This window comes from Molossus molossus, unplaced genomic scaffold (genome assembly GCF_014108415.1).
Source record: "Molossus molossus isolate mMolMol1 unplaced genomic scaffold, mMolMol1.p scaffold_m16_p_4, whole genome shotgun sequence".
Classification (NCBI taxonomy): domain Eukaryota; kingdom Metazoa; phylum Chordata; class Mammalia; order Chiroptera; family Molossidae; genus Molossus; species Molossus molossus.
The window spans coordinates 124,265,912-124,290,607 of record NW_023425377.1 but is presented as its reverse complement, the minus strand read 5'-3'; the positions used below and the strand labels follow the sequence as shown (position 1 = coordinate 124,290,607).

Sequence of the window (24,696 nt, the reverse complement as noted above, 5' to 3'; positions counted from 1 at the left end):
CCTGATGCTGCTCGTTTGAAAGAATTTAGGAAAAACCTGAAGCAGGATCCAAGACAGGCCAATCCTATGGTTAAGCAAGTGGCAACAGCTTGGGTGGGCTTGAAAGTTGTTTGGGGCGGGGCCTCAGGGAGTCAGCAGGGCGGGGCTACCAGTGTGAGCCAGGTTGCTGGAGTCCCAGATATGGCTTCTGTGTGCCGCCCCCGGGAAGGGCTCACCAAAGGAACAAAGGCCTCTGACAGCACGTTTGTCCCCGAGGAAGCCCCCTCTCCAGCCCTCGCTCCAGTGCCAAACAGCTCAGTTCTTCCCTGTATGTCTCTGGTGCCCCTGGAGCTGCCTCCCCTCCGAGCTCAGAGGGAGAGAGTCCGACCAGTCCGTGCGCGGGCCCTTTAGGGAGCTGCCTGGGGCTCCAGCCGCCTCGGCCTCCCTGAGCCTCAGTTCCCGCTGGTTTTTCCAGCCAGAAGTGATGGGGATTCTCTTCCTGGCACTGGAACCCTGAGCGGGGCACCTGGTGTGGGGCGGGGACCCCTCAGTCCTCAGGAAGGACCTTCCCAGCCGTGGGAGCCTCCTGATTTTTATCCACCACGCTTGGGTGTGGGCCCAGCCCGTCTCCCCGCCACAGCCGCTGCCGCTGCGCCGCCGCCCCCACCTCGCGCCGCCGCCCCTCCTACCAGTCTGGATGTAGCTGCTTTTTTTTTTTAATTCCGTAGTTGTACGACTTCCATTCAGCTTGATTTCAGGCGGTCTTGAATGATGGTTGTTCTGAGGTTTAGTGGTAACTTTGATGTGGTTGTGGGAGGACGCGATACCGCGTTTACCTCCCCGCCGTCTTGACCGGAAGTCTGTCTTCCTTTTTTAAAACTCTCGAGGTGTGTTGGGTTCATTGCGCCGCGCCTGACTCAGCTGGTAACGGCCACGCGGTCTGGTGTCATTGCCGCCGGCAGTGCTGGGCTGAGCGCTGGCGCTGTGCTTGGCACACGGTGCCTCACAGTGTTAGTTGGATGACAAATGGACACAAAACCTAATTCAATTTCATACTTTTTATAAACTAAAATGGACAGCATCAAGAGAGTCAAATGAAAGGATGTCTGTTCCCGTGTGTGAGATGGAGGGAGATGCAGAGTCAGCCTCATGAACCACCCTCACCAGCCACTCAAAAGGCATGTGTTAGCCGGCCTGCATGGCTCCGTGGCTGAGCATCCACCACGCACCAAGAGGTCAGGACACCTGCCCAGGTTGTGGGTCAAATCCCCAGTGGGGGGCATGCAGGAGGCGGCCAGTCGATGTTCTCTCTCATCGATGTTTCTATCTCTCTCTCTTTCTCCCTTCCTCTTTCCAAAATCAATAAAGAGCCCTGGCTGGTTTGGCTCAGCAGTTAGAGCATTGGCCCACAGACCAATGAGTCACAGGTTCAATTCCGGTCAAGGGCATGTACCTCGGTTGTGATTCGCCCCTGGCCCTGGTTGGGGTCGTGCAGAAGGCAGCCACTTGATGTGTCCCTTTCACGTCGATGTTTCTTTCTCTCTCTTCTTCTCTTCCTCCCACTCTATCTGAACAAAAATAGAAAAATGACCTCGGTTGAGGATAAAAAAATCAATCAATAAATAAAATCAATAAAGAAAAAAAAAGACATTTGTTAGGCACTCAGTAGCGGGCGGAGTGAGCGAGGGCCCAGCTGGTCACACCGCACAGCGAGAGGACCTGTGTCCTGTGCAGCAGAGCATACAGAACGCGCCAGGAGCTTGGGAAGGAAGGCTGTTCTGTGTATATTTTTTTAGATCTGTAAGTGTTTGGGGCCAGATACAATTTTAAAACAGGACCTCGAAAGACGAGCTTCCTGTGCGTGAGGAGACAGCGTGGAAACTGGTGGGCACAGAAAGGCGCCCACTCAGGAAGCCGGAGGTCACCGTCTGCGATTCCCACGCGTGGTGTCCATGCTGTTCATTTCCGTTCCAAACATAGTCTCTGCGAGTGGCAACAGCGCTCGGCCCCAGAAGTGGGGACAGTCCGGAAGGAAACGGCAGCTTTTTTTGCAAGTCTCCCAGCCCCCTCGTGTCCAACCCCCGCTCCGGGCGTCCAGCTTTAAAGAACTCAACTCCACGTGTCCACGCGGCTTTACCGATGCGGCCTTCCAGGCAGCTGTGCTCCGGGCTGGAGCCGTGGCCTTGTCTTACCGAGACCCTGTCTTGTCCTTTTCCATTCTCAGCACAGCTGAGGACGGTCGTGGCTTCTTACTGGCGACTTGGAGGCGGAGGAGCCCGCTCCCGCGGCCCTGAGCCCGGGCCCTGCCACGCAGGGTGCCACGAGGGAGGATTTTCCTTGGAAGGGCCTCCACAGAACCTTGGAGATGGGCCTCCAGCTCTTGGCTGGAACTCGGGTTTTCCGGAGTGGAGTCTGCAGTCATGCTCGTCATTGATTGAGGGACATGCTGCCGGGCTATTTTCATGAGAGTCAAATAAAAACTGCTCTTGTCTGCAGCCAGCTTTAAAGGTGTTTTCCTAACAATTTTCCCAGTGAAATGGAAGGACTGGGCGCATGCAGTCCTACGGCTGGAACACGGGGCCGCTGCCCCCCCTCCCGGGCCCCGCTGCCCCCGGCTCCCCTTCTCCCTGGCACACACGCACTGCTCTGTTCTCTGTTCTGGAGCTGCCTGAATTGTGTGATTTTTGTGGATGAATGTGAACTGCTCGATCCAGAGGGAAGTGCCGGGAACACAAACAGCCGGGCGAGTTGGCATCCACCCCCGGGGTTCGGTGCCGGCCAACCGAGCTGGTTGCGTTATCGCCACGGGGCATTTCACTGGAAGAAAGCTCAGACTCTGGAGCCGTCCAAGAAGCATTGCAAAAGGACGGGAAGAAGGCCCAGAGAGGCTGCAGGCAGGATGCACTCCGGCGCTGCCCGGGCCTGTCGGAGGCTTGCCCGAGGCAGCTTATATTTTGCTTGTTAATCTTGATCTGAACCACTTCTCACTTCCAGAGTTAGCCCCGTTTCTGTCACGGGCCGCGTGTGTGTGTGTGTGTGTGTGTGTGTGTGTGTGTGTGTCAGGGTTTAGAACTGCGCTGGGCTGGTGCTGAACGCTGGCGGCCACGGGCTGGGGTATGTGTTCGGGAGCTGAGCCCAGACCTCACTGCCCCTGCTCCTCCCATTCCTGTCCCAAGCTGCTCTGCGCTGTGTTTCTGGCATGGCCCCTCTAGGCCTGTTACCCCCCTTTTAGTACCAGGACTTCCATAGTTCCTTGAATGCTGATGTCCGTTTACTGTGAGCAAACCAGAGGTGGGTAAGGGTGCGTGGAGAGTCGATTTGCATGTAGAACTGAGATGTAGAAGGCTCGGGTTGTTTGTCAGTGGAAGCATTTCTCAGCTTCTAGCAGTGGCCAACCCAGCGGCCAGCCATGGCCGAAGGTCAGACTTCCCGCAGTTTTTCCCTCCCAGGACTCCGCTCCCTCCCAGGTCTCGGCAGAGCAGCCCCCTCACCTGAGGCTCCACCTGCGGGGGGTTCCGGCCCCAGGGCCCCAGGGCCGAGGGCGCCCGGGACTCAGCAAACATTGTGGGAAATACCGAGATGTGCAGTGGTCCCAGGTTCTGGGGGCACATGGTTTGCTAGTGGAAAACATAAAATCTGTAGACTCCTGAGGCACAAAACATCTTTTTGTCTTGTCTTTGCTTCACTCTTCCATCACCCGATTCTTTCTCTGGACTGTAGACCGACGCTCTAACTGCTGAGCCAAACCGGCCAGGCCGTCACCCAGGTCTTGAATATGGAGACAAACAGGTAGCACAGTGATGTCTGAGCCTCACTCTCTCCCCCTCTGCCCCTGACCTCGCCTGCAGACGGAAGCTTTCGGAAGCTATGGCTAGAGATGGGTCAAGTTGACAAGCCAGATGGGAGACTAGCCCCCAGACCATTTAATTGGCCTTTGAATAACTGAGAATTTGACTAGTGGAATAAGCCTTCAAAAAATAAAATAATAATTCTGCTTAGAATCATTTCATATATTTCCCCCATGGTTATTAGAGTAAAATCATTAAAATTTAGTGTTTACTGAAACTTCGCATTGGATTTTCATAACGTATTGTGTTGTATTCGTGTGCCCAATAAGACCGAGCTCACAGAGAGTCAGCATGAGTTACAGTTAAAATAGTATGCCTTCTTTTTATTACTTGGCTTGTAGTCCTTTCTCTCAGATAATTCTGTCTGTCAAAGCACATATTTCAAATGTTCATTATTAAACTAGGTGAACTTTTGAACGTGGCTGACATTTGTAATTATTTCTTTTCATTTTGAGGCAACTGTAGATTCACATGCAGTTATGAGAAATAATGCAGAGAGATCCACTTACCTGTTCCCAGCTGTGGCGCCGCCCCACAGCCAGGGTGGCTCAGGGTGCCCGCTCGTAGCCACACTCATGCCCCCAAACCCCCCTGGCAACCCCCAAGCTGGTGTCCATCTCTGTAATTTCATAGCCTACTTGTATTTATTTATTTATTTTAGAGAGAGGAAGGGGAAGAGAGAGAGAGAACGAAACATCTATGTGAGAGAGAAACAGTGATCAGTTGCCTCCCTCACGAACCCCGACCGGAATCGAACCCCAAACCTAGGTATGTGCCCTGACCGGAAATGGAACCTGCAACCTTTTGGTGTATGGAAGGACGCTTTAACCAACTGAGCCACCTGGACAGGGCTCTGTGTAAACTATTTTAAACATTGTGTCATCATCAACAGTCTCGGGTCCCCTAATAAAAACCATTTCCACTTCAAGGTTATGAGAATTGGTACATAGAACTGATGGACTCAGCAAGCCATGTCCTGGTTGAGTACGAATGAAGACACGTAAGGATTTCTAAGGTCCTTCCCCCACTTCCTTCCTATGTTTCTTTCACGGTATGTCCAGTTGAACCTTTGCAAACTGAGGCGTCGTGAGGATTCTGATGAAACGTCTGCGTGTCTAATAGTCTATACACGTCAGCCGATTTCGATGTGAAGAGAATGGACTCTGGGTGTTGGGTTCTTGGAAATAATAAAAAAGGAACGTTTGGTGAGAAGGCCGGGAAGATCGTTAGTCACAGTTGTGCTTTGCTCGCAAAAGGAAAAGTGGGACAAATGAGTTTAGGTTGCTGGTTTCTGGTCGTTACCTGAGCATTCCCCGTAGTACTCTGTGTGTCTGTAGACTTTCCGAAGGTCCTCGTCTTCAGCAGGTGTGTTCATGTCACCAGGCTCCTCCCTCAGCTCTCCGTGCATTCGAGCGCCCCGTGCCCGTCCAGCAGTACATGGATGCTTCCTGGTGGAAGAGAAGGAACATGGGTTATGCCTTGACACTGAGTTATCAGTTACTTGGGAATTTCAGTTCCAAGGAGACTACCCAACTCAGTCATTTTTTCACTTAAAAACATAATTCCATTGGAAAGCGAACACACTCTTTCCCTCAGTTTTAAATGAAAAGGTCGTTTTGAATGAGTAAGTGAGAGCTTGAGATGTGCAGTGTTCTGAGATGAGGATGTTGGGAAACGTGAATGTTTTTCAGCAGCAGAGGGAACCTTGAAATGTAGTATTGGGCAATTGCTTTCTAATTACCTTCGGGCCCTGAATTGAGGGTTTCTGTTTACTTTGGCTTCAGATTACTGAAGTGGGAAATAGCAGTGATGCTGGCCCGAGTAATAAGCACCACACCGTTGTCACAGAGACTTTGTAGATGTTGCTTGTGGTTGTGTTTCTAGCTCCTAAAATAGTTCTTGACACACAAGAGGCAACTGATACCATTTTGTGAAAGAATAGATAATAAACACAGGATAATAGTTTGAGAAGTGGCACAAGGTCTTCGTCTTCTTTGCAGAAAGTACCGTTTAATTTATTTCCCCCGAGAATGTGAAATTAAATGTATTTGCTTTCGGTAAGAAATCTGCCTTGCTGTGGTAAGATGTCCTATACAGTATAAATGACATTTTTTTTTAAAGGTTTTTAAAAAAAAATTTTCCCCCTTTATTGGTTTTAGAGAAAGGGGACGTGAGAGGGAGAGAGAGAGAGAGAAACATCGATGAGAGAACATCAGTTGACTGCCTCCCGCATGCCCCCCACTGGGGATTTGGCCCACAACCTGGGCATGTGTCCTGACCAGGAATCAAACTAGCGACCTCTTGGTGAATGTGTTGACACTCAACCACTGAGCCATACAGGCCAGACTAAATGACATATTTTTATTTATTTATTTTTTTATCCTCACCCGAGGACATTTTTCCATTTTTTTGTTCAGGTAGAGTGGGGGGCGGGGGAAGAGGAACAGAGAGAGAGAAACAGAGATGTGAAAGGGACACATCGAGTGGCTGCCACCCGCACAACCGACCAGGGCCGGGGACAAACTGCAACCGAGGTACGTGCCCTTAGCGGGAACCGAACCCGGGTCTCTCCGGACCGCAGGCCGACGCTCTAACCGCTGAGCCAAACCGGCCAGGGCTAAATGACATATTTTTAAAAGCTGCCCCAGCCATGGTATGTAGGTTTACTTGCCCTCTTTTAGATATTCTCTTGATCAAGTACAGGATTCCCTAACACGGACTGTAATTCCTTGAATCCCAAAGCAAAGCAGTAGAAAAGAAGCAGGTAGGGCAGAAGTTTTATGATTACCGGACACTGAAGCTTCTATGTATGGATGTGTGGGGACAAATCTGATGTCCCGGAATCTTCGCTGTGGCCTCGTGCAGCGGCGATTATCTCCCACTGTGCAGGGGGACGTGGGCTCAGCCAGGCGGGGTGAAGCCCCATCTGGGTCCAGCGCCGCCTGATTCCCAAGTCCACGCGCTCGGTGCCACGGTCCTTTCTCTGAGTTCCGCGGTCGAGTTTCCGTGGTTGGTTTCAGTCCAGCTTCTTGAAGACGTTTACGCTCACTGCCCCCACATTCCTCCTGGGGTTCATTCCAGAGGATGCTTTTCGGTTTTATGTACCTGACTTCTTTCCTGCCGTTGGACTCTCGAGGTGTCTTTGAGATTCTCTTATCACTTGGTTTTTACTCTGTCCTGGTTTTCTACCTCTGACCACTTCCTGGGGGTTTCATTAATGGGATCGACTCTGGGGGGGGGGGAAGTGACATCGTAACTGTAGGGCGTATTCCTAGTTACAAGCTGCACAGCTCCCCTTTTAAGTCTTTCAAAAGTGACTTCCCATAAAGTTTTATAACTTTCTCCATAAAAGGACCTTTGGTTATTATTGCCAATAGTATCTTTTTAAAATGTAATTACATGTTGTTTGTTGTGGGTTACAGAAACTCAACTGATTTTAATATACAGGGTGGGGCAAAAGTAGGTGTACTTTTGTGAGCGCATGAAACAGTTTATTCTTGTATTATTATTTATTAATTGCTGTATTATTTTCCATATGAACAACTGTGAGCCTACTTTTGCCCCACCCTGTATTCTTTTTTAAAAAAATTTTTTTTTCCTTTGGTTGATTTTTAGAGAGAGAGGAAGTGAGAAGGAGAGAGAGATGGAAACATTGATGAGAGAGAACATCGATTGGCTGCCTCCTGCACGCCCCCCACTGGGGATCAGGCCCACAACCTGGGCATGTGCCCTGACCTGGAATCGAACCTGCGACCTCTTGGTGCATGGGTCAACACTCAACCACTGAGCCACACCAGCTGGACATCACCCTGTATTCTTATATCAAGCAACCTTGCTGAATTATTTCCAGTAGTTCATTTGTATTTTATTTTGACTTTTAAAAGCTTTTTAATTAAGAATAATTTTAGATTTACAGAATAATTGCAAAGATTTTACACAGAGTTCCCGTCCCCTTCGCCCAGCTTTCCCTGAAGTTTAGCGTCTTACATAATGGCCCTCTGTTTTGGCGCTTTGGTCAAAGCTAAAAAAAACCGTGATACTGGTACAGACTTTATTTGTATTCCACCACTTTTTCCACTAATGTCCCTTTTCTATTTCAGGATCCAATCCAGAATATCACATTGCATGTAGTCTCTTGACGTTTAATGTAGAAAATAGTGCATATGCAGAGAAGAGCAGTTTGGGGCGTTAGTTCACACATCCACGTGTGCGCGCACACAGCTCTCAGGTGTGTCTGCATACCTTCCCGCACGGCCTGGGCTGAGCACTCCTTCCAGGCTCCTGCTCCTCCCGTAAGTGTTGGTGCTCCTAGGAGTCTGTCCTTCGCCTTGAACTGGCGTCTGCTGCACACTCTTCAGCCGTGTGCGTCCCTGTCCGGGTTGGGTGCAGCCTGTGTGCCCAAGGCAGCTGGGCTGCTGCCACCGCCAGATCTTCCTTTCTTAGCGTTGATTTCTTTGTTGAACTCCAGATTTGTGTCTCTGGAAACCTCTTTCTGGACTTTCCATAGACTTGCAGTATGTCTTACTGGAACACATCTCCTTGTCTTCTCTTGTCAGCTTCTTCCTCCTGATTTCCCCTCAATAATGTCCCAGTGATGAGGCAGAGAGACGTGGATTCACTGCGCACCGCTCCCCTCCCCTGCCCTTTGCTCCCTTCACCTGGCACTAATTTCTCACCTTCTCTCCAGCCTGTGTCCCTACGTGCTCTCATGCTCCCATCCCTTCTCACACATCCATGTCCTTCACGTGTATTCGGAGCCTCGCGGTGTCCCTGCCACCCTCTTCCAGCCCCACGCTGTGCTCGCCACGCCCGAGTCCCTGCCGCTCCTGGGATGTGTGGCTTCCCCGCCCCGTCTCCTTTGGAAGTTATACACAGACGGGCCTGTCGTTGCTCTTCCCCTCTCTTTTCCTGACACACTCCTGCAGACTCCTTCAGTCTCTGTCATCTGTCACCGCTCCTAGTGAGCCTTCCGTCTCCCAGGCTGGGCTAGGTGGGTGAACCTTCTGAGCACTTTCAACAGCCCGTGTACACGTCTCTCGTGCACTGACAGTATTGAGCCTGTTGAGTTATTTATCTGTATGCCACCCTCGTCTGCTCGACAGTAGTGGATGTTTCTCAAGGTCAAAGAGATGCTGTGTTTTCCTGTGCTTCCTATTGTGACGCGCAGTACCTGGCACGTAGCTGTTACTAGTCCGTGTTTATTGAGTGAATGAATGAACGTATTCACCGTCCTTGGAAACCCTGACTTGACTGTTTCCAAAATCCACACACACATACATATGTATATATTTTTTATCAGGGATAAACCTCTCTAGATGTCAGTTTCCTTATTTATAAATGAGGAGGGTACACTGGACGCTGTCTGAAGTCCTTTTCGGCTCCTACAAACTGGTATTTACGATTTTAAGACTTATCATCCTCGAGCATCTTCGAAAGGGAACCTGCAAATTCTGAAGAAAATTCCAAACAGGAGTTCTAAAGTATTCTGAGCCATGATGGTAACACTGAAATAGTGATTAGGCTTTTTGGTTATACTGCGCCACGAACCGTGTCGCGTGCCACTGATCAGAGCACCTGAACATCTGAGTGGTGTCCCGATGGTGGCCGGACTTTCTGTCCCTTTGCCTCCATGCCCATCAAATCATGTTAGAGAGACTGTCAGTTCTCCTTTGCCGGGAATTTCCAAGTAAAAGTTAGACAGCTGTTTCTCCTGGAGGTCGTAGAAGGGATTTAAGATGTAATGACGGGCTAATTGACCACTAAGATCTTGCCTAATGACAAGATCAGTTAATTTTGTGGTTTCACAGCTTTCGTTTTTATGCTACAACAGAAAGAAAAAATGTTGAACTTTAGGCTTGGATGATAACGCTGTTTATTTTTTTCATTTTCATCTCTTACTGGATTTAATATCAACACGAGAAAAACCAGCAGAAGCCTTTGTTTATCGAAGTTGTTTACTTTTGTGCATCTGTAAACTAAACATAGTGGGTGGTCTCCAGCTCGCTGAAATGCTCTCTGTGAAATCTTGTCCGAGGTTCGTTTTAAAAAGGTCTTTTAGTGTAGTCTTTAAAAAAAACTTTTTTTTTTAAACTTAAAAAATGTAAACTACATCATAGATAGAGAAAACTACATAAAACAGATTTGTATTTTAATGAATTATTACTGGGTGAACATTCTTGTATCACTCAGGTCAGAAAACAGAACCTCCACCCCCACAGCCGCCGTGTGTTCCCCGTCCAGTCACAGTCTTCCCAATAAAGTGTGCAGGTTTTTATTTTAATCACTTCTTTGATAGGCATCCTTAAATATCCTACTTTAGTTTTGCCTTTTAAAATATGCAAGTTTTAAGCCTTTTTAGTCTGAGGTCCTCCTCCCATCCTTTTTATCCCTTGTCATTGATCGGAGAGGAAATTGGATTCTTTGACCTGGACAGTTCCTCAGGCTGGGTTCCGCTGGTGGCTCTGGCTGCCTGGGACCTTGCTGTTTGGGGCCTCCATCCTGGGATGATGCTGTACCTGGAATACCGTTCCCCCGTGTCTCTACCCTGGGCCTTGGTCATGAGGCGATCGCCTGCTTGGTCTTCAGAACTAAGCCTAGACCTCGTCCCTCCTAGAGACTGCCCAGTGTGTCCCTGTCAGCCTCATGGCACCTGGTAAACGCTAGCATGACCCCGAGGACATTGCTGCAGTTATTTCTTACCGTTTTCCCACCAGAGCTGCTGTTACACATCCGAGCCTCACTAGGTACCCCTGTGCGCCCAGTGCGTGCGCGTACACGGGGGGCACACATGGACAGGTCATGGGCACGGGGGACAGGCGAGGATGGGGTGAAACTTGCACGTGGAGGAAGCAGACCAAGGAGAGTGTGGAGGAGAGCCTTCCCATCCTAAACGGAGGGTGGGGGCAGGGGGAGCGGCCACAGAAGGCTTTGCAGAGTGGGTGGTGACCCTGGCGTCGAGGTCAGCGTGGGCCTGAGTGGGTCTCACCGTACGGCAGAGAGGGGTGTTCTGTTTTACAGCCATTTATTAAAGCACTTTTTAGGTGGCAGGCTTCATGTTATTAACATGGAGAAAATATATATATTTTTTCTGTTTGGATCGCTGTGGCAGACACTTTAAGGGGCTGATCTTTGTATCAGGTGAAGAGCAAGGCTGCCGCATTCATCTAAGTGTGAACGTAGAAATGATTACTGTTTCCAGAAGCCAGGCTGAGGGTCGCAGCTCCCCAGGGTAGGCCGGGAAGGGGACAGCGGGGACCACGGCCCTTGTAACGGTTCAGAAGAGTTGGGGATTGCGTCAGCCTTCATTTTGCAGAACGCAGTCTTGTTAGCTCGTCTGTTCACTATATTGTTTCATTTCCTGAAACGTGGAAACTTTTACAATGTACACTTTATGTGGAATGTAATATGATTCCTTTCATTCCCTGTCTCAAAGTACTACTATTTGACTACTCCTTTAAGAAGGCCCCCGCCCCCACTTCAGTGCCCGTGCCCCCGGCTTATGCCATGCTCTGTGGTAAGAGCGATGGCTTTGCCCAGGGAGCGTCTGCGGAGTCTCGGGGGGATTATTGTACTGTGAAGCCGTCCACGTGGATCAGGGACAGCGAGGGGCTGGCTGGGATGCAGCGGGGTGTCATTCCCCTGCCCGGGGCAGTGAGCGGCCTGGAGTCCTGGCTGAGATCGCACATTGTGCCGGCCCGCAGAGTGTCTCGGGGACCACCGGAACCTTCAGTCTGCACTGGTCACGGGCTGGGTGTTTGTGTCACCCCCAAATTCATGCTGAAATGCTAACCCCCAGTGTGACGGTGTTAGAGGGGGGGGGGCGTTGGGAGGTGATGAGGTCATGAGGGTGGAGCCTTCACGAGTGGGATCAGTGTCCTTATAAGACGCACCGACCTCCCGGCCCCACTGGGCAAGGACTCAGAAGGGGGCTGTTTGTGAAGCAGGAAAAGGGCCCTCACCTGACCCCAAAGCTAACGGAGCCTCGATCGTGGAATCCTCAGCCTCCAGAACGGTCAAAAATAAATGTTTGTTGCTAAATCACCCAATCTGTGCTGTTCTTTTTAATAGCAGCCGGATTCGTGGAAGTACCCTTTGGTACATTGCTACCTAAATTTGACACTAATTGCCCAGTGATATATATGCCTTTGGTTACTTTCTGTTCTTTTATAACCCCCCAAAACGTAAAAAAATTTTTTTTTCTTTATTGAGTTTAGAGAGAGAGGAAGGGAGAGGGAGAGAGATAGAAACATGGATGAGCGAGAACATCGATTGGCTGCCTCCTGCATGGCCCCATTGGGGATTTGGTCCACAACTTGGGCCTGTGCCCTGACCCGAATCAAACTGGTGACCTCTTGGTGCATGGGGTCAGTGCTCAACCACTGAGCCACACCAGCCAGGCACCCCCAAAAACGTTTCATAGAGAAAGTTTCAAATATATATTCAGAAATCGAAGGACCAGCACAAAGCCCACCGTGCGCCCGTCACCCAGCTCCAGCAGCTGCCATCACACAGCCTGGTGTCATCTGTCCCTCCCTGGCTCTCTCCCTCCCGGCCACTGCAGTGTCTGGAGCTATGTCCTGGACGTCACATCACTTCGCCAAATCATTGAAAAATGAGTACACAGATCATGATGTAAGTGCTATGTATGTACTGGCACATATCAGATATAGAAATGATTAATATGTATCTCTAAAAGACAAAGACTTAAAAAATAATCACAGTTCGCCCTGGCTGGTTTGGCTCAGCGGTTAGAGCGTCGGCCTGCGGTCCTGAGAGACCCGGGTTCGGTTCCCGCTAAGGGCACATACCTCGGTTGCAGTTTGTCCCTGGCCCTGGTCGGTCGTGCGGGTGGCAGCCACTCGATGTGTCCCTTTCACATCGATGTTCCTCTCTCTCCCTCCTACTCTAATCATCACAGTTCCAGTCTCATGCCTAAAAACTTTAAAATCTGTGTAGAAGCACAAAATATCCAGTTAGATTTAAAACTTCACGATTTTTTTTCACAGTTGTTTTGCGTGTGTGAGGTTTGCACATTGCTTTTGACTGCTCCGTCTCTTACGTCTCTTTTAATTGAGAAATTTCCTCTTCCTCTTGGAACTCATGAATATTACTGTTTTCATAGTCATGTTTGATATAGCGCCCACTTGGTGTTTTCTTCTAGATTAAATTAAACGAATTGTCATGTCTTATTATAAAAGAAGCATATGCTCATCCAAGAAAAACATTTAAAATATCAGAAAGTATATCAGTATAAAATATTATTTTTGTTTCATCACTTAAAAATTACTGTTAACTCTTTGGGATTATTTTCTACTAATCTGTATATATTAAGTATATAATTTTACATAGTAAGTATTTTCTCTACTATTACTTGGGCTTAATTTGCTCTTCATTTTCTAGTTCTTAAGGTAGACGCCTAGATTTTCTAGTATCAGCACTTAAAGCTATAACTTTCCCTATAAGCATGTTGAGTTTTCATTATCAGATAATTAGAAGTATTTTCTAATTTCCCTTGTGATTTTTTTCGTCTGTGTTTTGTTTAGAAATGTATTGCTTAATCTCCAAATATTTGGGGGATATTCTAGTTATCTTATTGTTTCTCATTTCTAACATAATACTTTGTGTGATTTTAGTCCTTTTAAATGTAGTTAGACATGTTTTATGGCTGGACAACCCATAGGATGAGAAAAATTACTTGCAAATAAGATATCTGATTAGAAATTTGTATCTAGAATATATAAAGAACTCTTAAAACTCAGTGATAAAAAGACAACCTAATAAAAAGTGAACCAATGATCTGAATAGACATTTTTTCTAAAGAAATATACAAGTAGCCAATAAGCATATGAAAAGATGCTCAACATCATTACCACCAGAAAAATGCAAATAAGAACCACAAGATATCACTTCACACCCAATTAGGATGGCTGTAATTAAAAATACACACACACACACACACACACACACACACAGACTGTAACAAGTGGGGACGAGATGTGGAGAACTTGGAAGGAACCCTGGAATGTAAAATGGTTGCTTTAGAACATAGTCTGAGAGTTTCACAAAGGATGAAATAGAGAGTTACCACGTGACCCAGCAATTCAATTCAGTGTCTCGGTATACACCCAAGAGAAATGAAAACATATGTCCATGCAAAATCTCTATATGAATGCTCACAGCAGTATTATTGTAATGGCCCCAGACTGGAAACAAGCCAGAGGTCCACTAACCCACGGATGGGCAAGTCAGATGTGGTCTCTCCAACTGAATACTACTTAGCAGTAAAAAGGAAGGAAGTTCGGATACGTGGTTACAACGTGGATGAACCTTGCAAACATTATGCTAGGTGGAAGGAGACGGTCACAAGACCACAGATTGTATGATCCCATTTTACGAAATACCCAGAGTAGGCAAATCTCTAGAGACAGGAAATAGATCAGTGGCAGTCTTGGGTTGGGATGGTGGGATTAGGGTCATGGGAGGTGAGTGTTATAGGCTATGGCATGGTGAAAATGTTCTAAAATCAATTGTGGTGATGGTCGCCCAACTCCGAATATACTAAAAGCCATCGAAGTGAATAGACACTTCAATTGAATTGTATCAGACATGAATTATATCTCAAACTGTTAAAAAACATGCAAAGGAACCAGGAGCCCCAGCAGCTGAGGACCAGTGCTCTTGGTATTACATTATGATGACTTTGGGAAAAAGAACTCAGCTGAAGTTAATGATTTGAACTATTGAAGTCCATTAGGGAAATATGCATCGGATGGGTTGGTGTGGTGGCAGAGTTCATTTTTAAGTGTAGTTTTCAAATGACTATGATGTTAAGAGCAGAATGAAGTTTCAGGTGAATGAAGCCCACCTGATGTATATATATAAAAGTATATATATATATATATATATAAAAGTCAGGTCAAATTGGTTGATATTGTTATTTATATATTCCATATTCTTATTGGTTTATTTCTTTTGTCAATTTCTGCGTCAGATATTTTAGGGTTCTATAACTGGGTGCTACACAGTTATGATTATTAAATGTGCATCTGACCCTCTTATCATGAAATAACCCTGTTATCTTTAGTTATACTATGTACCTTGAAGTCCACATTATTTGATATTAAGATAGCCATACCAGCATTCTTATACTTAGGGTATGAATTTTATATTTTTTCCACATTTTTACATTCACTTTGCCTGGCTGTTTGTGTCTAATGTGCTTTTCTTGTAAACAGCATAGTTGTTTCATAAATTTATTTGGCTCCAGAGGCTGTTTTTTTAATGTAACCTCTGTTAGCCAAGTACATTTTGCAGACTGCTGTTCTAGGCAGAAGAATGCAAATTAGAAATTTGCAGGAAGAGCAAAAATAGAAAATTTTAACTTCATTTTTATTTGAATGAATTAGATGATTTGTCTATGTGGTGTTACTATTATATTCGTGTAATATCTATTTTTTGTTTTCCCACAATCTGCTTAAAATTGATAATGCAGTGTAACAGACCAGCGTCTTCAGAGACTTACATTCTGAACATCTTTTCTTACACTGTATGAGCAAATTAAGGATAAGCATTTTGTTTTTCCCCTAGATAGATATTTGTAAAAGACAAAAAAATGCTCAACATCACAGCCCCTCCAAAAGGAAAGATAAATGCACTGGTACTGTATTGAAGGGGCAGCTAGAATAAGATGTGTTGAAACTCAAGAAGATACAAACTAAAAGATAACTGAGCAGTTTGATTATATTTTATTTACAAAGAATTGGTTAAAAATAACTTTTAGAGAGTTTCAGTTTAGGCCGTGGCATGAAAATTGTCACAAGCGATTTACATTTTTATGTACTCTTCAAATAATGTGCACTTAGGAAAAGAAAAACATCTTACGCAGTTATCCAGCCAAGTGGAGGCGAACTGCACATAAAAGGGAAAAAGCTGCATCTTGTCCCCTCCGCTCTCTGACCCCAGAGTGAGGGGGGGGGTTGGGAGACTCCGCTCCAGTGGACCTGTCTCACCCTCCCAGAATGTAATTGACCTCTGACCCCCCCCCCCAATGGTGTGAGCATGTACTTGGCTTCTTTCCCAAGATGCTACTACACAGGTCCCTTCTCCCCATTGCTTCTAGTCAAACTGCAGCTTCAAGCCGAAGAGAGAGGCGTCGTGTCCATCAAAGGAGTGTGTGCGAACCGCTATCTCGCTATGAAGGAGGACGGCCGGTTACTGGCTTCTGTAAGTGATCTTTGTTTTTGTAGATTGTTTCTTTGTTCGCGTTTATGCTGTTAATATACTGGTGTTGGTATTTATTAAATCTCTATTAATGGTTTTACAAGTATTACACTATTTCATATCCATATTTACCCTATAAAATGCGGAGTGTGTTGCTCTGTTTCAGATACAAAAGCTGAGTGAAGTAACCCAGTAAACCAGCTGCTCCGTGGGGCAGAGCCTGGGGCCTGGGGCCCGCGAGGCGGCCTTCCCTCTGGAGCCTGACCTAGCTCCCTGCTTTTCACTATCTTCTCTGGGAAGCCGTGAACCTACACTGTCGTTTTTTAAATCCTTATATTGAGCAGTTGTTTGAAGCTCAGTGGGACAGACGTATAAAAGCCTTTGAGTATCAGTGTTGGGTTTGTTATTTCTGAGCTGACATACACACCCCTGCAGTGCGGAATGCTGCTTGGCAGCGTGGGCACTGCTTCTGGCTCTGCCCCCGAGGAGCTGTGGGTGCTTGGGCAGATGATTCTGAGTTATTCCTTTACCTGTAAAATAAAGACAGTAATGAGCCTTCCTGTCTCATAGTTTTTGTGAAGACTAAGATAGTTTCTATCCAGTGCCAGAATCATGACACATAATAGGTCCTGAGTTGATACTTCCTAGAGGCTGGATTCCAGGCGGCCAAGACCGGTGGAGATGGACCAGTTCAAGCAAGAGATGAGGAGGCCCAGCAAGAGCAGGGCAGAGAGGCCGGGTCGCAGGCAGCACCTGAGATGATATTTGGGGGCACAGCAGAGGGAAACGTCAGGGGTGGCCCCTAGGTTTCTGGTTTGGATGAGAAGGGAGATGAGAAGGGGGGAAGGGGAAAAGCGCATGTTCTGGAAAGAGATCCTGTAGGGTTAGATGTGACCTACCTCGGCTGAGTTGCCGAAGAGAAAGTCGGGCGAGGATGATCACTGCAGAGTTGGAAGTGTGGGACCGGAGCTAGAGGAGAGTAGGTGTTGACACAGGCTCTGGTGGCAGCAGCGCCGAGGAGGTAGTTAAACTAGGAATGGATGAAGGTTCTCGGTGAAAAATAGCTCTGAAAGATTGACTACTTGGGACTTTCACTTCTTCCACTGTTCTTGTCCTTTTTTCTACCCGTCTGTGGTCAACTCAAGGGGTGATGTAATACTTTGAGAGTCTACCAAAGTAGCATTTTAAATGTTTCCAGGACAGTGAATCAGTGGGTAATTTTGGATGCCCTTGATCTTGTAGGGAGAGGAAGAGGGGTTTACCTCTCCTCTTCTCACCTCCGGATGTGACAGAGCACACATGGTGTGAATCACGGTGGCTTCGCAGTAGTGTTGGTTTGGCTGCTGTCAGACACTGGGGGTGGGGAAGGGAAGAAAGAGGTGCACACACAGACCGTGACCTAACTAACGATGGAGAACCCCAGTCAATGGTTTTAAAGCTCTAGCCTGTCCTCCATCTGCCTTTTTACTTTATTTTATTTTTGTTAATCCTCACCCAAAGATATTTTTTCCATTGATTTTGAGAGAGAGTGGAAGGAAAGGGGGGAGGAGGGGAGAGAAAGAGAGAGAGAGCTGAGAGAAACATTGGTGTGAGATACATTGATTGGTTGCCTCCTGCATGTGCCCAGACCAGGACTGGGTAATCGGCCTGTAACCCAGGTATGTGCCCTTGATTGGGAATCGAACCCACAACCCTTCGGTCTGCAAGCCAATGCTCTAACTACTGAGCCACGTTGGCCCGGGCTGTACATCTGTCTTAATCTGGCTCAGTGAGTGATTTGAGAGTGTTGCCCTGTGGTTCTCCACTCGTTGAGACAGAAGATCCAGTAGCCTGGTAATGATGATGGCCGTTGGAGGGCTTGTTTATCTCAGGAACAGTCTGGAGAGTAGGTACATCTGCTACGATTATAAAGCTCCCTAGTTGTCAAAAACGATGAAAACAGCCCTGGCTGGTTTGGCTCAGCGGTTGAGCGTCAGCCTGCGGCCCAGAAAGACCCGGGTTCGGTTCCCGCTAAGGGCACGTACCTCATTTGCAGTTTGCCCCCGGCCCTGGTTGGGTCATGTGGGTGGCAGCCACTCGATATGTCCCTTTCACATCGATGTTTCTCTCTCTCTTTTCCTCTCTCTCCCTCCCACTCTATCTGAACAAAAAAAATGGAAAAATGTCCTCGGGTGAGGATTAAAAAAAACAAAAAATGATGAAAACAGAAGCTACTGAGGTCCTTCAAAGAGGAGAGGAATTTAAGACAATGGACCTGAAAACGAAACTGTCTCCTATTCTTACGGAATTCTGTACGAGTTGGAATTCGGAGAATTCTGATTTCTTCTCCTGGTAAAGAGGCATCAAGCTTCCCAAATTGCAGCTGCTATACCATCAGAAGCATAAAGTCCTCTAAAATCAGTTGTCTTCTTTCTTCCTTAGCTCAGCAGGACCTTCCACAAGATTAAGGTCATGGCATTTTATTTAGTCTGAAATGTGTTTCTGTCTCCTTGGATGTGTGTCCATTCTTCCTGACACAGCAGACCCCCTTCAAGTCGATGCAGTGAGTTTAGTCATGCTTAGAAACTCGTCACACACTCCTTAGGGACAACGCTACAGCCGTTCCACGTAAATGGGAAATTCAGGGCTTATCAGTTTCTTCTGAGGAGCAGCATCATGGTCCCAGCTTCCATCATTAGGGTCTGTGCCTGGCAAGTTCACGGTCACTCTCTAATCTAACCGCTCCGCTTGGGTGGCTTGCTGCCGTTCTGTTCAGCGGTAGTCCTCTCTCCGTCACATCCATCTGGCTGGGCTGTGTCCTTCTTCAGATGAGAAAGTAATCACACAGCCCCAAACCCAATGAGGTGCGTTGGTGGTTCAGTAAGTGGCGCGTTTCTCTGAGTCGGACCCAGAGGCATTGAGCTGTCAACAGTAGCCACTGTTGGTAGAAGCCCAGTGTGGTGACCAGTAGCCGTCATCTGGGGATGCAGAGGCGCCTTATAAGCTGGAGAACCTGCGGTTATGAACTTGCACTTGCCAAAAGCATGGTTCTTCCCACTCTTGTGTACCCGGCCCATTCCGGACTGCTGTGTGAGGGCTCACCCCGGGCTCGTCTGCACTTACCCTGCGGGATTCCCGCGGCCTTCCCGAGACGCGCCAGTCCCGAGAGCACTCTGGCTGCAGAAGACATTTTGGTTTCTAAGTCATGTCAGGTAGGTTACCACCAGTTGAATGCCTGAGAAAAGACAAATTGTGTAGCATTGTTTTCTCCAGCACCTTCGTGTATTAATGGTATGAATGCATTCAGGCTAGTAATTTCTCACTGTTTGAAAACATTTCTTAAGGGCCTCTCCCCACGCCCCCACTTCGAGGCTAGAAAATACAAAAGTTCAAAGAGTAACTATATTTACTGCCAAAGCCTATATTTGGAGGCAGATGTGGAGTAATTCTTAATGCACAACAGACCCCTTATTCCATTCCATAGTAGGATACATTCTGTTGCTAGGAGCAACAGAAGTCCAGAACAAATATTAGGATTTATGATTTCTTAAGTGTTCACAAAATTGTCGTAGATTTTTTAAAAAATTGTATATAATGAGGTAATTGTAGTTTTAAGTTTAAATCTTCTTCTGCTAGAAAGTTCCAGATTGTTTTCTATAAAGGGCTATAGACCATGATAACTGAACAAGATATTTGAGTAAGTATTCCAGTGTGTAACGTGTTGATCCATAATAGCAAAAATCAAAAATCGTTTATATTTTCTGAGGATATACATTTAATTACTGTAAAAGTAACATACCTTTTTACCTACAGAATAACTTTCCTAGTTGAGGGGTCTTCACTGTGAAACCTACATGCAAAATAAAGTAGGGAAACTAGATTTTATGAGGTCTCCGTTATCCAGATTGACAATACATACTGACCAAATCTGTCAGAAAAACGCAGACATTAAACAGGAATAGATATCATTTTAAGGGTGAAAATATGGCCCGGCCAGTGTGGCTCAGTGGTTGAGTGTCAACTATGCACTAAGAGGTCTCTGGTTCGATTCCTGGTCAGGGCACATGCCCAGGTTGTGGGCCTGATCCCCAGTGGGAAGCATGCAGGAGGCGGCCAGTCGATGCTGTCTCTCATCGATGTTTCTGTCTCTCTCTCCCTTCCCCTTCCTCTCTCTCTAAAAAAAAAATCAATAAAGAAAAGTTTTTAAAAAAGTGAAAATATAATTAAATGTAAAGTTTTTGCCTAAGAAGAATGATTGCTTCTTTTAGAAACCAGTCTTATAAAATGCTATATATATATATTTACAAGATTAAGATCAAATTTCCTTTGAACTTTTCACAATTTGTGTGTTTGAGTTTGTTCTGAAATAGTCAGCACTGATACTTGCATCGTGTCTGTTTTTAATTCTCAGAAGTGGTGTAAGCAAAAGCATTTTTGGATGCATGTTGAGCAAACTCCCTCATAAGCCAAAACTGCAAAATCAAAGTACTGTAAAAGAATAAACAATCCAAAAAACAGAGCATGGGGAAATGACCATAAGGTTCAAATCTAGTATGTAGCAGTGGGCGAGAAGCATGAGGCCAATGGCCAGGGAGTGGGGACCAGGCCAGGGAGAAGGGTGGAATTCCCCCCCTGCCCCCCACAACTTCCATATGTCTTCTTTGAGGGAAGTTACTGCACAGTCCACATTTATGGGATTTGGGGTTATGCTCCATCTCCTTGGGGGAGGTATCTATGTAAATTATTTGAAATTTGTCCCTCCCTCCCTCCCTCCTTCCTTCCCTTTTCTTTCCTTTCTTCAGTCATTTATATCAGTATATCCTCACAGGTATTTATTTTATACTTTGCATTATAATCCAATACCGTGTTATTTATTTTGTTCAAATCGTTTCAGCTTTGGCCATTAGGAGCTTTTCTGGTTGGCTCCTATGTCCCTGATATACCCCCATTGGGCGGGGCGGGTGTGTGTGTGTGTGTGTGTGTGTGTGTGTGTGTTTTAGCACTTCCTTATTTTTGGGCCTTCAAGATGCCCCAGGCTCACCTTGTATATTCCCTAACCCAGCCCAGAATGAGCCATTTCTCTAAGGAGCCTTGGTTTCTGTCATTGGAAAGTGGCGTTAGGAACCAAGACCTGGATGCTGGGTGTGCTTACTGCTGCTGAGGTTTTCTTCCTTCCGGGCCTCACCTGACAGAGCAGGAATACAGGCGTCTGTTCACCTGGGGTTGCACCCATCTGTAAATACATGACTGAACGTGAGGACGTGTGGATGTATCCAGCTGTAAGCCACCAATGGTTTTAACACATGTTCAATGAAGAAATGTATTATTCGAACCATGTGCATTCCACATCTCAACACTTTTAAAATTAAAATAAACCAAAGTAAAGGGATGTTGATGAAGGAGTGTGAGATGCATGGGCAGAGGATGTCCACAATCCGAAGTACGTCCGTGACGGGTTTTAGAGTCCTCACGATGTCCCGGGACTGTTGTGACTTTTACATAAAATGAAGTGCAGGGAAACAGTCAGCAGCTGGGAATCCAGGGCTTTCCCAGCTCACGACCTACCTGCACACGGCCTTGAGCGTGGCTCACTGTCCTAGGCCCTCAGCAGCTCCTCACCCACCTCCCCTTCGATGTCATTCCTCCAGAGACCCCCTTTCCTCTTAGGTTTGAAATGGTGAGCTGTTAACACTGGGAACAGGAAGAAGCTCCGTAAACATGTTTATAAAGGTTAACGGAACTGGTGTTGCATCAACGTTGAACAGAAACACTGAGGTCATGTCACTGAAGATGACTTGCACGCGGAGCAGGGACTCGAGACTGCTGACGGGGCAGTGCGGGGCCTCCTCTGGGGCCGGAGTTTGCCCTGCGACCCGCTGGAGAGGAGACTGTTTCCAAGTGTGCAGCTGCTGTGTAGGGACCCGGCCTGGACGTGGGGCAGACTTGGGCCCTCTGTCCGCGCTGTTTTTGTAAAGGTACAAGTGACCTTTGTCAGAGCAGTCTGTGGGTTCCATGAGGTAGTGTCCACTTAATCCCTGGTACTGTTTCTCTTCTCTGGAATAGTAGGAACTGGCAGGGAAGGCGAGCATTGCTGGCAGGGTGCGCGCCCAGCGGGCCAAGCCTTGCCCGGGTGCCAGCCAGCGAGGTGGGGCGCCCTGGGAGCTGACAGACAGAACACCAGAAGGAGCGTACCGGGGTCCTGATGGCCGGGTGCGATGGGGTCTGCTCGGGGGGTCCGCCTGGTCGTGCTACCTTCATGGGTGCTCTGACTTCCCCTCCACCCTGCTCCCTCTCACTTCGAACCTGGTCTCAGACCTGGAACAGGGAAAGAGGGGGATTTTGTCCGCGGCACTGACACATGACGGGAACACAGGTTAACCTCCGTCAACACAAGCAGCGTAGTAGGTTTCACCGAAGGCGGAGGGAAGGTATGGGCGGTGGATGCCACATCACTGCAGCCCACGGTCACCACATCCGGGTCTCTCCAGCCACCACCACAGTCCTGGCTGCCACCGAGCTGGCCCTGCCCTGCAAGGCTAGGGGTTTTATCTGCATCAGAAAGACTTCCATCGTTTCATTAATTCATTGCAAAAAAAACCCAAAACGGACAAATTAGATGTTTGTATTTTAGTTTTTAAAAGTTCACTGAACAGTGGTCAACACTTAAAGCCAAATAAACATCCAATAAAATGCTCCCGCCCGGAAGCCGATGACAGACCTGCGACCCGGCCCCCTTTGGCCGCCCGAGACGTGTGCGTTGTTAGGTCTCTCACACCGTGCTTTTCATTTTGGTTATTACACCAGCTCTTTACATTGTTTTGCTTATTGATTTATGTGGGTTTTTTTTTCCTAACAGTTTGCACCGCTGCTTAGTTTATCTTGGAACCAAAGAATCTGGGAAAAGGTTCAAGTCTCTTGCATGTGGGTTTTCCCAGCCCTGAAGCTCCCTGGATTTGAGTATAGACAGCGGCAGGCTCGTACACTCGTGGCTGTGGAGCCGTGGGCTGGAGCGTGCTGTATTCGTGTGTGGAGAGAGAAATCCGTGTACGCGTACATGGCTCTCTGTATGAGTGGATTCTTCTGCCTATAATTGTAACAGAAAACGTAAATGATTTTTCCTTTCTTCCCTTAACGTGAATAAATCATGTTAATTCCTATCCCCCACCTCAGAGGTCCATGTGTTTCATCACTGCAACCCTGTGAGGCTGATGTTTGAACATGTACCTGCAATTAGACTTGATTACTTGGAATAGTATTTCCAGATCTAACTCTTTGGTTAGCTCGCTCTTCTCTCCCTTCGATAAATAGTTAGAAATAACAAGGCAGGGTAGTTTCCCTCCCACGAGAAACTGCAGGAAGTCGTATGTTCTCCATTAACTTATTCCGTTATCTCTCAGTGCATGCAGAATGCTAATCATATATAATGTTTCCATACAATTTGGGGGCATGATATACATTCGCTGTTTTCCGTACAGTAAACTATTCTGTGCCTTAAAAACTATCCGCTACTGGAAAAATTATTGTAATTGAAGGAATTAATTCTGTTTCTGTGAGTAAAGTATTAACAAACTCTTCTTGCCCTGGCCAGTTTGGCTCAGCAGTTAGAGCACTGGCCTATGGACCAAAGGGTTGAGGGTTCAATTCCCGGTCAAGGGCACATACCTCGGTTGCGGGTTTGATCCCAGCCCTGGTTGGGTTGTTTGGGAGGCAGCCAATTGATGTGTGTCTCTCACATCGATGTTCCTCTCTCTCTCTCTCTCTCTCCTTCCCTTCCACTCTATCTAAAACTCAATGGAAAAGTATCCTCTGGTGAGGATTAACAGAAACAAAAAAACAAACCCTTCTCTGTCTTGGGAAAGTTACCTGTCCACGTTGTTTCAGGGGAACGTATTGGTGGGTAACCTGCCTCTGCATTGGCATGAGTATGGCTGGATATAAGTCCCCACCTGGGAGCCAGACTTGGGTTTTCCTGGTGTGGCGGGTTCTCGGTACGGGGTGTGTCCTCCTTCATAGGGAGCCCTGAAAGCTACGTGCACGGGGTACTTCAGTCTGAGCTCGTGTGGTTCCGACACCACCTGCGTGCCCTTGCTCCCTAACACCCACCTGTGCCTTGGGGGGCTGGAGAAATGGTCCTCGGCCGCCGCCTCTGAAGAGATGAGCCGGAAGCTGTCCTGCCTCTGGTGGAGCTGGTCTGTGTTGGTCTGCCTAAGTCTTGCTAGTGTGACTGTCCTGCCGATCCCGACAGCACTGCTGCTGGTTGAGCAGAATGGGCAACGAACTGTCCTAAGTATTTGACGTGAAAAGTGTAACAGCAGCAAGAACAGTGACTAACTCTTTCTTTGTTTTTCAGAAATATGTTACGGATGAGTGTTTCTTTTTTGAACGGTTGGAATCCAATAACTACAACACTTACCGGTCACGGAAATACTCCAGTTGGTATGTGGCGTTGAAGCGGACGGGGCAGTACAAACTCGGACCCAAGACGGGGCCTGGGCAGAAAGCCATCCTCTTCCTCCCCATGTCTGCTAGGAGCTGATCTTGAGGCACCGTCTGATCTCGTTTCATATGAAGGAAGAGGCCTATTTTAGAAATTCGTTAACGAGAAAAAAGAAAACGTGTACAGCTGTCTGCTCAGGTTGGGCAGCGGGTCAGATAACCTCCTCTCTAATGG

At 47.3% G+C, this 24,696-nt stretch overlaps 1 protein-coding gene across 2 annotated transcripts in view; it reads left to right on the top strand.

Moving 5' to 3' along the window:
• FGF2 (fibroblast growth factor 2) overlaps positions 1 to 24,696 on the top strand; it is a 50,510-nt gene that overhangs the window by 20,914 nt on the left and 4,900 nt on the right. The window contains exons 1-4 of one of the 2 annotated variants that reach the window (XR_004956520.1): positions 7,939 to 8,119; positions 15,946 to 16,049; positions 24,376 to 24,461; positions 24,555 to 24,695. Coding sequence is in view for 1 of the 2 variants with exons in the window: in XM_036241388.1 (XP_036097281.1) it covers positions 15,946 to 16,049; positions 24,376 to 24,561 (290 nt within the window). In the remaining variant the exon portion in view is untranslated. Of the gene's footprint in view, positions 1 to 7,938; positions 8,120 to 15,945; positions 16,050 to 24,375; position 24,696 lie in introns of those variants that run through there. The other variant, XM_036241388.1, reaches the window with a different exon arrangement.